The following is a 12,247-nucleotide window of genomic DNA, read 5'->3' as shown; positions in this document are numbered from 1 at the left end:
GGAGAGCTGGGTTCTTCCCCAGAAAGAGAAGTTCCCTGCCAGAAGCGCTGCTGCCCTTCCTGGCAGTCCAGCTGTGCATAGATATCTTGCTGCTAATTCCTTTGACGCTAAGAGGGGGCTAAGTGAATCTTCCAGACATATACATTTCTGATCTTTCCTTATGCAAATTAAACAAAATGCATACCAGTCCCACTGCAGCTTTATGAACTGGAGAGATTGAAAGATCTGCACATTTCACTTCCCAAACTTGCGCAGGCTCAAACCAATGATCTGGCTGTGCTGCACTGTCCCAGCGGTAGTAGCTGCGTGGTCCATCAATGACATGGTCCTACAATGAAGATTTATGAAGAAAAAGTGTTAGGGTATGTGCAGTAAATGATCTCTGAAAACTTTTTATAATTGTTACCAAAGACATCCTAACTGTACTTAGTTGCTTCCCCTGAGTGAAGTTCAGAAAAGCATTCCATAATTTTTCATGTTGGATTACCTTAAGAAAATTGTAGTGGTTTTCCAGATCCTCATCTGTAAACCCGGTTCCAATCTTTAAAAAAAAAAAAAAAAAAAAAAAAAACATAATTAGTACATTATGATAAAACAAAAAGTTAGAATACAAATACTGTATATGGATATGTAGAATTTAAATATCATATGAAATAAACCTAGGCCAAATCAAATAAGACGACACTATTTTTAACTTGATTTTAAAGCTGAAGTCCATGCTTTTTTATTTACCAAAGGGTTTGTATTTCTGTCTATTCAATCCTAAAATTTACAAAGCTCTATATGACACAGCACAGCCCTGAGTGAGGAACATCTATTGCACCTAAGTAACCCTTACAGGTCTTTAGTTCCCCAATCTGCAACTGAACAATGAAAGGAAAAGCTGACTGATAAGCTCATCTCCATCACTGTTCTCTCCTCTGATCAGAATGCCCTTTATTAGACCATGAGCAGTGCGGCATAGCTGATGGGCTACTTGTGCTGCTTTTTCCACTCCCAGTCTGAGCTCTGCTGAACAAGGACTACAAGTGGGTTGCGGACAAGTCAAATTCAGGTACTTACACTGGCTGCTTTTAAAAAAATTAATTTACTGAACAGACGCATTATTATGTGTCTTTTATATGTTTAAACATCCGGGCACTAACTAATGAGTCACTGGATCTAGAATAACCATGCAGCAAATGAAGCCAGAATGTACGTCCTGCACAGTTATTCTTGATCAAAGAACCACTAGGTAGTGAAACTAGAATGAGCTCGGTAGACCTGCTATGGGACTTTTTATTTTTTGGGCCTCACAAATTCATTTTAAAGGATACTTTGTTTAACCACATCCTACCTGCCTGCCGTCAAATGACGACAGAGCAGTGCAGCTATTGTTCTGGGACGCCGTCATATGACAGCGCACCAGAACAGCCTCTCTCGTGGAGCCCAGGGGGTACGCGGAGCAATGATCGTGGCCACACCGTGTTGCTAAGACACGGCACGACCAATGACATGCCTCTTTACCCGTGTGATCGGCTGTGTCCAATCACAGCCGGTCACATGTAAATGAGGAAGTGCAGTTATTCGGCTCGCCTCACACTGTCAGAGTGTGAGACGAGGAGAGCCGATCAGCGGCTCCTCCTCATAGGGGAGACAATTACAAGTAATCAGGACACTGATCATCAGTGCCCTGATTATACTAAATGTAAATAAAGTGCCAATTACTGCCCACAATCAGTGCTGCCAGTCAGTGCCCGCAATCAGTGCTGCCAGTCAGTACCCATCAGTGCCTGCTCATCTAGGCACTGATGAGCACTGACTGGCAGCACTATGGGCACTGATTGTGGGCACTGATGGTGCTGCCCATCAGGGCTCATCAGTGCCACATCTCAGTGCTCATCAGTGCCACCTATCAGTGCCCATCAGTGCGGCATATTAGTACCTCATCAGTGCCACCTTATCAGTGCAGCCTATCAGTGCCACCTCATCAGCACACATCAGTGAAGGAGAAGTTATTTATTTTCAAAATTTACTCACAGAAAAAAAGATAAACTTTTTTTTTTCATAATTTTCTGTCTTTTTTCTTTTTGTAAGAAATAAAAACCCAGAGGTGATTAAATACCACCAAAAGAAAGCTCTATTTGTGTGAAAAAAATGATAAAAATTTCATACGGGTACAGTGTAGCATGACCACGCAATTGTCATTCAAATTGTGACAGCGCTGAAAGCTGAAAATTGGCCTTGGCAGGAAGGGGGTCAAAGTGCATTGTAGGCAAGTGGTTAAATGTATATTTTAAGTTAACTCCCAAATTTACCAGCACCACTTTAGGATTTTATATTTGACCATGTTTCTGCCAAATCTATGCTGTACAGCCCATGGGGCGCCACACAGCTACTGTTGCATACTTTCCCAGGCAGTCCATTAGCTCTTTTAAGCATGCATAAAAAAAAGGGGGATTTTTGTACTTAGCGTGAAATCCATTTCCCTGAGTTTGACGGACACAGCGCTCCATAAATCATAACTACTGGGTTATATTGCCTCCTCCAGGATTAGGACTTGGCAGAACAAAAAACACCTGGCTACGCCAATGGGCCGTCCTCTGCTTGGTATATAATCCCTCTCTCTGCTCTAGATAATCAGTTCCATAAATGATAACTACTGGGACGTCCAAAAGCAGTGTCAAAAGGAAAACGAGGGGTAGGAAAAATAACCCAAGGCTAAACATAAGAGCCCTTAACCAGATCACAGGAGCCCCTCTCAAAGAAAAACAACCCTCAAGAGGGAACAGCCCCTCTTAAACAGCAGCCTGCAAAACTTTACGGCTAAAAGAAGCATCTGCAGATGCCAAAGTATCTACCTTTTCATGAAGGTATGCACCGACGACCAAGTGGCCGCCTTGCAAACTTGCGTTATTGATGCCTGATGACATAAAAGCTGGCTTATCCATAGTAATGATAGAGATTTTTCCACAATACAGAGGAGGATCCCTTTGAACACTGTAAGCTGTCTTTAGCTGACTTCTAGAAACCGTAATATTTCCAGGGTAGAAAAGGTCACTATGAATAATGCAACTCAGGAAATATCACTGCTTCTTGGAGTTGGGTAATGGCAGCTTCCAGTACTGGATCGCAGCCATGGCTCTCTTCAAGACATTTGATAAAATAAGCACAACTTTGAACATTTGAAACGCCTTATGTTATTAGATATATACAGTTATACTGGTCGGCAGATTTATTTTTAAAATGTGGCATAGATCATGTTTAGTGAATAGTCTCAAGTTCTCATACAGAAGTCATTTAACATTAAATATTACCAGTCCCAAACATTTGGGACTGTTTAAACAACCTAAATTTAGCATTTATTAACTAAAAAAAATTGGAAAAATATAAAAATGTAAAAAATTCTGACTTTGGATGAACTGTAAAACTCCTCATCCACTACATTCCCATGTCTGTGGCTTTAACAAGAGAAAAAACTGGCTATACATTTATATTTGTCTGCCATGGACGATTCTCCCACTGTGCCTATTGTGTTTTTACAGCTGGCCGCAAAAACACCTAAACAGTGGCTGTATCTGATAAATCAAAAACTCTTTTTTTTTTAATCTTTCGAACGAAGGATGTCAGGAGGGAGAGGTCTAACAGGGGCATTTATTAAGCAATTTCAGGCCAGCTAAAGCAATGCTAAAAAAGCCTCAGATTTACATATTATGCTGTATGACTGAGCACTGTATTTAAAAAAAATGTAAACCATTGCAGATTCAAGCCAGTAAATGTGGAAACACGTTTTGATTGAAATTTTGATGTACCTGTAAATGTTGTATCTCGGAGTACAGTACAGGACACAGGAATAGACCATGGGTTATATGCCACTACCTTCTGGTGACTGAACACTGGGAAAAGCTTTGTTTAGACCGCCCCCTAGTTTCCCCAGAAAAACCCAGCTCAACCATGGGGCTTCAGTTTTGTTATCAATAATAGTGAAATCACAAAGAGTAGTGTCGAGTAGTGTACTCCAAGATATGGAATTATCCTTTTAGTACATTAGAAGACACATTCTCCAAACAATAACCAAATGGTTGGGCAAAAAGGCAACTTAACAGCAGCAACAGGCCTCGAAACAAAGTGGAAAATAAAAAAACGGCCTAGAAACCAACAGCTTGGGAGAAGTGTAAAAACTGGATTTTTGTAAGAACTTACAGTAAAATCCTTTTCTCTGAAGTTCATCAACAGATGCAGCTCCATAAATTCATTACCACTGGGTTATGCTCCTCCAATCAGGAATAGGCACTAGGCTGGACAAAAAAAACTTCACCACACCCACATGAGGGCTGTCCCTGCAGGCATAACCCCACGCACTCTGCTTCAGATTGCAGTTTTGTTGCAAGCAGTGTTTAGAAGACAAAAAAAACCCCATACAAAGCAGAGGGGCGGGTGCTGCATCAAGCTTTAGAGCAAATAATTTTGCGCTCAGTTCTTACAAAAATCCAGTTTTCTCTATTGTTCGACAGACGCAGCTCCATAACTTCATTACTATTGGATGTCCCAAAGCAGTATTGAGGGGTGGGAGAAAACCAGGACAGCCGACTCAAGTAATCCACCTACCAGTTCTCCACTCCGGGTATATGCACAGCGGAGAGGGCTGGAACAAAATTTTTTGCCCATATTAAGATCTCGGCCACCTCCCGGGCTGCCAGGACACTCCTGGTGCCCCCTTAATGATTGACGTAAACCACGGCCGTGGTATTGTCTGATTGAATTCGAACTAGACAACCCCGCAGACGATTTGTCCATTGACTCAAGCAAAGCTGTATTGCTCTGAGTTCCAGAATGTTGATCAGAAGTCTGGACTTTCAGAGTCCAGACCCCCTGGACACACAGCTCTCCAAGTACTCACCCCCCCCCCCCCCAGCCAGACAGGCTGGCATCCGTGGATACCACAATCTAAAAGAAAGGAGGGAAGGGCTTGCCCTGACGCAGGACCAATGAATGGAGCCACCACAGAAGAGCACTTCTTGCGTTTTGACTCAACCAAATCAGATTTTCCAAAGATTTTGGATCCTTGTTCCAATTGACAAGAATACCCCTTTGCAGAAGTTTCGTGTGGAACTGAACAAACGGAACTGCCCAGAAGGTAGACACCATCAGGCCTAGAGCTCACATGCAAGTACCCAATGAGGACAGTGTGCTGGATAACAGCAACCGAATCACCCTCTGCAACTTTTGCAGCTTTTCCGGGGGAAGAAACAACCTCGTAGAGGCTGAGTAGAGTCAGTCCCAGTTAAATAATTTTGGAAGATGGGACCAGAGCAGATTTTCTGAAATTGATTGTCCAACCGAACTCTTGCAAGAGTCCGTACAGCGATTGACAGATCGCCCACCAGAACTAAATGGGAGTCTGCTCTGAAGAGGAGATCCTCCAGGTACCATAGTACCGCAGTCCCACACTGTCACAGTAATGCCAATACCGGAGCCAACACGTTGGAGAAGACCCTGGGGGCGGAGGCGAGACCAAAGGGTAACGCCACAAATTTGATAATTTTCCTCTCCTACAACAAAGCGAAGAAAATGCTGGTGTCGAGCGTAAATTGGGATGTGCAGATATGCATCCTCGATATCAATAGAGGCAAAAAAGTCCCCTTGGTGTAGGAACGCCACTACCGTGCAAATTCACTCCATTCGAAACCTCTGTACCCGCACAAAGCGATTCAGAGCCTTGAGGTCCAGAATTGGACGCACTTTCCCTTCTTTTCTGGGAACAGTAAACAGGTTTGAATAAAACCCTTGAAAGCATTCCTTAGAGGGAACCAGCACAATCACCCTTTGTGGCAGCAGATCTTGTACCGCCTTTCGTAGATCCCTTAACTGATTTGAAGACAGAGTAGATTGGACAGGAAGAAGCTGTCCGACGGTCAGGACCTGAATTTGATTTTGTAACCCAATTGGAGAAGCTTGTGGGCCCATTTGTCCTGAATCAAGGAGGTCCCTGGTTCCGGACAGAAACCAAAGACGTCCCCCCACCCCAGATATGGGTGAGGGCGTCCCTTCATGCAGATGGAGATTTGTCCGCAGATCTGGAGGGGCCTGTTCTCGGCTTACCCGACCAAGTCTTTGTGGAACCACAAGATGACCTAAATGGCTTAGGTCCTTTCTCCTGCGTGCCAAAGGCACGAAGGGGTCGCCTGCGTGCTAAAAAATAAGGGCCCAGTCTATTGCGCGGTGACTTGCCCTTAGTGGATAGAGGAAGAGGAGAACTCTTCCCACCTGTGAGTCCTTTGATCAGTTCATCCAACAAAGACCCAAATAGGCGGTCCCCCGTAAAGGGGAGATCTGATAGAGCCTTTTTAGAAGCCTGGTCCGCAGACCAGCTCTTTAGCCACACCATGTGTGGTTACCATTATTGCGTTTAGAACAACTCCACTGACTCGCGACAATTTTGTCACAGTAGGTGGAAAAAGGGAGTAGCTTTGCCGCTTTAAGAGGATCTGCGCCCCCCCATGTTACCAATTTTCTGCACCAATACAACCAGTGAATCCACCAGCGCCCTTGCATGCGCAGTTTAAAAGGCAATCATCCTCCCTGCAGAGCACCCGAAGTGCGTGGACGCAGACTCAGTAGAGTTGCTATATACTAAGCTCACTCTGAGAACATAAGAAGGGGAGGTCGCAGTCCCGCAAGGAGACGCCGGCTAAAGTTCCACACAACCCCTATTAGACCTAAGGGTCGCCCACCATAAATTACATAAAAGGACATAGCCCCCTATAAAGGGGAAAGGGGGCCCGCTGTGACGCAGGCAGAGTAACCCCACACAACAATGCCCCCACAGTGCCCCCTGGTTCAAGGAGGGCGCCAGGCAGTGCATAGATCCACCCCCCTGAGGGGGGGGGGGATGCCCATCCGCTGCTCTATCACCCCGGTCAGCAGCTCAAACAGCCTTGTCAACAGCTCAGTCAGCAGTTTGGACAGCCAGCCATGAGTAGGCCGCAAAGCCGCGGCCTAAATTTGGGGCCCTATACGGTCGCGAGTCCGCCGTCAGCTCTACAAGCTTGATCATCAGCTCGGACAGCTCGGTTAGGAGCTCGGACAGCTCGGTCAGTCGCCCGGATAGCTTGGTCAAGCGCTCAGCCAGCTCAGTCAGCCGTGAGTAGGCCGTAAGCCGAGGCCTAAATTTTTGGCCTGATTCAGCCACGTGAGGCATCCATCGGTCAGCTTGGTCAGGCACCTCATCTCGATCAGCTTGGTCAGGTACCAGGACAGCCGCGAGTAGGCCGCAAAGCTGCGGACTAAATTTTCAGCCCGACCCAGACATGCGAGGTGCAGACTTGCAGATGAATAAACATCCGCTCTCCCCAAGCCTATAACCACTGCAGGGAGCCCAAAGGACATCCCTGCCCCAGCCACTAACCCCCAGGGGGCTGAGAACTTGCTTAAAGACCCCCGTGTGCGATCCGGACAGCCCGGTCAGCAACAACCGCATCCACCCACCCTTACTGGAGCAGGTGGCAAAGCCAGCTCCCATCTAACCCCAGGAAGGTGGGGGGGGCATGGAGGTAGGTTGGGGCCAAAAGACCACCGTGACTGTTAAGAGGGGCTGGGGAAAATGGAATGGGGGGACACTACTCACCATACCAACGACAATTGGGTAGGTGCCACTCCGGACAGACTACCTCTCCACTCGGGGTGGGGGTGCCGACGGCCAAGGGACGCGCTGCCATTTAGGTCGAACCAGGTCGTGTGTGTCCCGGCAAGGTGTTGGCCACAATGGGAGACCCTAAGGATCTAGGATATCCAGTCCGAAACCCAGTCCGGCTGTTGATTGCAGTTCTCTCAGAAACATAACTAGCTAAAAAATTAAATTTTTAACAAGGGTTACCTTTAACCACTTAAGCCCCGGAAGATTTAACCCCCTTCCTGACCAGGGCCTATTTTGCGATTTGGCACTGCGTGACTTTGACAATTGCGCGGTCATGCGACGCTGTACCCAAATTAAATTGGCGTCCTTTTTTTCCCACAAACAGAGCTTTCTTTTGGTGGTATTTGATCACCTGTGCGATTTTTTGATCATGCGCTTTGCAAAAATAATATTTTTCACATTTTTTTTTATATGAAATTCCCCCAAAAAAATTTAAAAATCTAAATTTTTTAACATTTTAGGCCAATTTGTTTTGTGCTACATATGCTTGGTAAAAAAAAAAAAAAACCCAAAAAGCGTATTTTGATTGGTTTGTGCAAAAGTTATTGCGTTTACTAACTAAGGGAAAGATTTTTGTAATTATTATTGTTTTTTTTTTTTTCTAACGAGTAATGGCGGCGATCTGCGATTTTTTTTGCGGGACTGCGACATTGCGGCGGACAGAACGGACCCTTGACTGACATTTTTGACACTTTTGGGGGTACCAGTGACATTACTACAGTAATCAGTGCTATACATATGCACTGTTACTGTAAAAATGACACTGGTAGGGAAGGGGTTAACTTTATTTGAGAAGTAGGGGTTAAGTGTGTCCCTAGGGGCGTGCTTCTAACTGTGATTGGATGTGGCTAGTGATGTAACAGCAGAGATCAACGGTCCTACATAGCAGGACCGTATGATCTCTGCTGTTACACAAGGGAGAATGACAGGCGGCTTTGTTTACATTAGCTGCCTTCCTTTCTCCCGGTGTAACCGACGATCGCGAGTGACCGGCGGACATCAGGGTCTGCCGGTCACTCGCGTGGGGGTCCGTGAGCGAGCGAGAGCGCGCCTCCAGCGGCGCACGCTCGCTCCCTAGAGCTTCACAGGCTAGCAACGCACGTCACTTTGCCTGTGAGGGGCTGACTGCCGACGTAAATCGTCGTTAGGCAGTCGGCAAGTGGTTAAAATAAAAAAATAAAGCTAAGACCGAAGTCCCAGCCATGAACTAGGTCCTACTCCTAAACTAGGCATAAACAAACTGAATCCTATAGCAGAGTGATTGGGTGTATGCCTGCAGAGACTGCCCCATAGGCGTGGTAAGGTTTTTCCCTGCCTAGTGTCCTACTCCTGTAGGGGGCAGAATAACCCAATGGTTAAGAAGAATATAGAGCTGCGTCTGTCAATGAACGATAGAGAAAAATCATTTTTAAAACCGGAAGGTACATATTTAATAATATTAGACAAACCTTGCAAATGGTTTGATATTCTTCGCTCTCTTCATCATATGATGCCAGTAAAAAGCCTCCATATTTTCCAGTACGCTTTCCTTTCCCCAAATAAGCACCAATAACAACCAGATCCAAAGTGTCTCCTACACCATCCAAATAATCTTTCTTGAGCTAGAAAGAAAACAAATTGACAGTTAACAACAATCTTTAAATACAACGAAATGAATGAAATTAGATATGTATATAATAAAAGTACATATATATCATAAATAACAGTAGCGCAAGGATGGTGGGAACCCCTCACCACCACACAGTTATTCCCAAACCTGGTGCAAAGGCTAAGACCTTTTATAATAAAACATATGAAGTGACCTTATAGCACAGTTCTCAGTACAAAATTAGTCCATAAAGTCCATGAACTTAAAATATATGCAAATAATCTTCAAGGAGCAGAAATAATCCGTGATATTAGGTGGAACCCCCCACTCTACACCACCAGCGTGCCAGGATAATAGCTGGATGGAACACTCACCAACTGACCATGCCCCCCCACTCTCGTGTATCAGGCTCAAAGCTCATGGATTCCAAGAAGCATTAATCCACCGGACTGGCACAAACACCCAATCGGATTTGTAACTTCTGTGTATGAAAAACTGGTATCCAGAGGGCTTCCCCGGAACCCCAGAAATGGCAGAATCCCACCAGCTGGTCAGTGCCTTGGTACTGATGCCATGCTCCAGATGATTACAGGACACCTGTTCTTCTCATGGGGGGGGGGCCATAGATGCCTCCCACCTGTGTGGGCAGAGGTGCCGGCTGCTGCAGCTACAACTTTATTCCGCTGCAGTGTGACAGTTGGAGATCATCCGAGCAAAGTTTCCCTGTGTCACTTTAAATACAGTAGCGTAAAGGTAGAAAATGGACGAAAAATTATCTGCTGTTTCAAAAGGACCCATGCCCACTTGGAATTTAGCCATGGTGCATAAGGCTCTGGCATTTAGGTGTGGGCCGAAGAGACCAGTGCACCGACCAGCTCCTCTGTCAGAAGCCTGTCAAATTCTATGAGAGACTGACAGCTGCTGAGGCTGGGTAGCGCAGCCAACGGTACCTAAACATAAGGCAGTCTTGTACCCAGGGATGAATGCTTAAAACTCAAACGGTCTGCGTACTGAGCATTTGTCCTTGGTTGCATATTGCCCTAAACACATGTACCGCTAGCTGCACCTTTAAGCACTGTCCAGCCACAGCAGCTGTCTCCTTCTCATAGACCTGGACAGCGCACCTATGTCGTTTGTCCACACCTAAACACCAGAGCCTCATGAAAAATGTCCCAGAGCCTAATACTTGTTTTGTTACTTGTCATCTGTTCTTCATGAAAAAGACAGATAGGCATTTCTGAAAAATTGTATTAATCGTTTAACTGTAAAATCCCTTCTTGTAGTACATCCCAGGACACAGGGTAACTTTAAATCCATTACAATAAGGTTATGCGGCCACCCTCAGGTGATTAGACAAAAAAAGACTGGAAATTCCCTCTTAGGTATAACCCCTCCCAGCTAGGCAAAGCTTTAGTTTTTGTAGCAAGCTGAACCACAAAGTAAGGGGGGTCCTGTGAAAGGTAAACCACAAATCACATTTTCTTTACTGTACATCCCAGGACAGAGTAACTTCATACCCTTTATAAGGATGCCCCAAAGTACTAAATTTGAGGGGAGGGCAACACAGTAACAAAGCCAACAGACTCCACATAATAAACCAGTGCAGGTTAGATCTCATGTAGCAGCCTGTAAAACATATCAAACAAAGGTAGTGCCTTCAGAGGCTTGAGCATCAACCTGGTAAAGCTTTAAAAAAGTATGAACCGATCAGGTAACAGCTTTACAAACTTAAGCTACCAAAGTAGGACAAAAAATAGCCCAGGAAGCACCAATGAGCCATCACTGAAAACAGTGGAGCTTTACCATTCAGGCCTGTAAATGTAAGAAATAAGCTGAGGGTTCCATCAAGAAATGGTAGATTTGGACCCTGCATGAACCTTCCTTGGGCCTTCAGGAAACACAAAGAGGGTGTCAGACTGACAAATTGCAGCAATGGATTTCAACACCTGATAGCATGAACTAGACCCTATAGTGTGACAAGCTTTGTCCCTGGACGTCAGACTTGGAAAGAAGGTAAAGGGAGAACTGATCCCATGGTTCTAATGAAATCCCGTACTGGACACACGAAAAGCTGTAGCAAGTAACCCTGTTGTTCAGTCATTGTGGCACAGCCATGACAGTCTGGCAGAACAATTACATAGAAAAGAAAGAAAGAGGAGGCGCAAACACCTAGTGCATTACCCGTCGTCAATTTGCAAATTGTTTAATAAAAAAATGCCAAATGCATACTCACAGACGTAGAGATAAAAACATGTTAAAAGAATCCACCATGTGTGAACTGGGACACGTCCTTCAGTCAGGACCGCTAACGCGTTTCGGGGGTCAGGCCCCCTTCCTCAGAGCTGGTCTTACCACATGCAGATCACAAATATATATGAGACAGCTCTAATTGCATCAGTTCAATCCCCTTCCCTCCCTCCTCCCCTCAGGGGAAAGAGGGCGGGACCATCCAGTGCTTCTAATATAGGCTCTCTCAGCCTAGAAAGAAAATTAAATTAAATTAACCCCTTGCTCACCTTTGTCAGAAAGATCATGGTATACCCATCAAGAGCTCTGCACCCTGAGGAGTGCCTAAGTGGGCAGATTAATCAAGAGTGAAAACGTTAGGATGACTGTTGTTACTGGTGTGTGTGTGTTTTCAGAGTGGGCACTTGTCAGCAGTAAGCTGAATGGTTTACAACATTCAAGGGGATTGCATACATTTCGTACATACCCCGCTGTGATTGCTGGCCCATGTCTTCCTGCTCCATGTTGCAGCGGCATCGGTATTGTAACTGTTTCCCCTTGTTGTGTCCATGTGTCCACAGCTTCCTATTCGGGATCGCCGTTTGTTCCGGGTCTCAGGACGCTCACCCGCCATTCTGCGCCCTGGGACCCGTGTCACCACACTTCCGGGATTGTGTGCGATGTGGGGCCCGCCTCTGCTGGTTGCCGTGGATGGTCCCGCCCTCTTTCCCCTGAGGGGAGGAGGGAGGGAAGGGGAT

General features: G+C 45.6%; 1 protein-coding gene across 1 annotated transcript in view; it reads right to left on the bottom strand.

Annotated features, from left to right (window-relative positions):
* LIG1 (DNA ligase 1) overlaps positions 1-12,247 on the bottom strand; it is a 166,010-nt gene that overhangs the window by 14,960 nt on the left and 138,803 nt on the right. The window contains exons 25-27 of the mRNA XM_082273878.1: positions 9,124-9,276; positions 488-541; positions 185-328 (exon numbers count right to left, since the gene is read on the bottom strand). Coding sequence (XP_082130004.1) covers positions 185-328; positions 488-541; positions 9,124-9,276 — 351 coding nt within the window. The remainder of the gene's footprint in view (positions 1-184; positions 329-487; positions 542-9,123; positions 9,277-12,247) is intronic.

This window comes from Pelophylax lessonae (assembly GCF_965119305.1).
Source record: "Pelophylax lessonae genome assembly, chromosome: 12".
Taxonomy (NCBI): domain Eukaryota; kingdom Metazoa; phylum Chordata; class Amphibia; order Anura; family Ranidae; genus Pelophylax; species Pelophylax lessonae.
The sequence above is the reverse complement of the archived record's forward strand: the minus strand, read 5'-3'. Positions and strand labels throughout refer to the sequence as shown.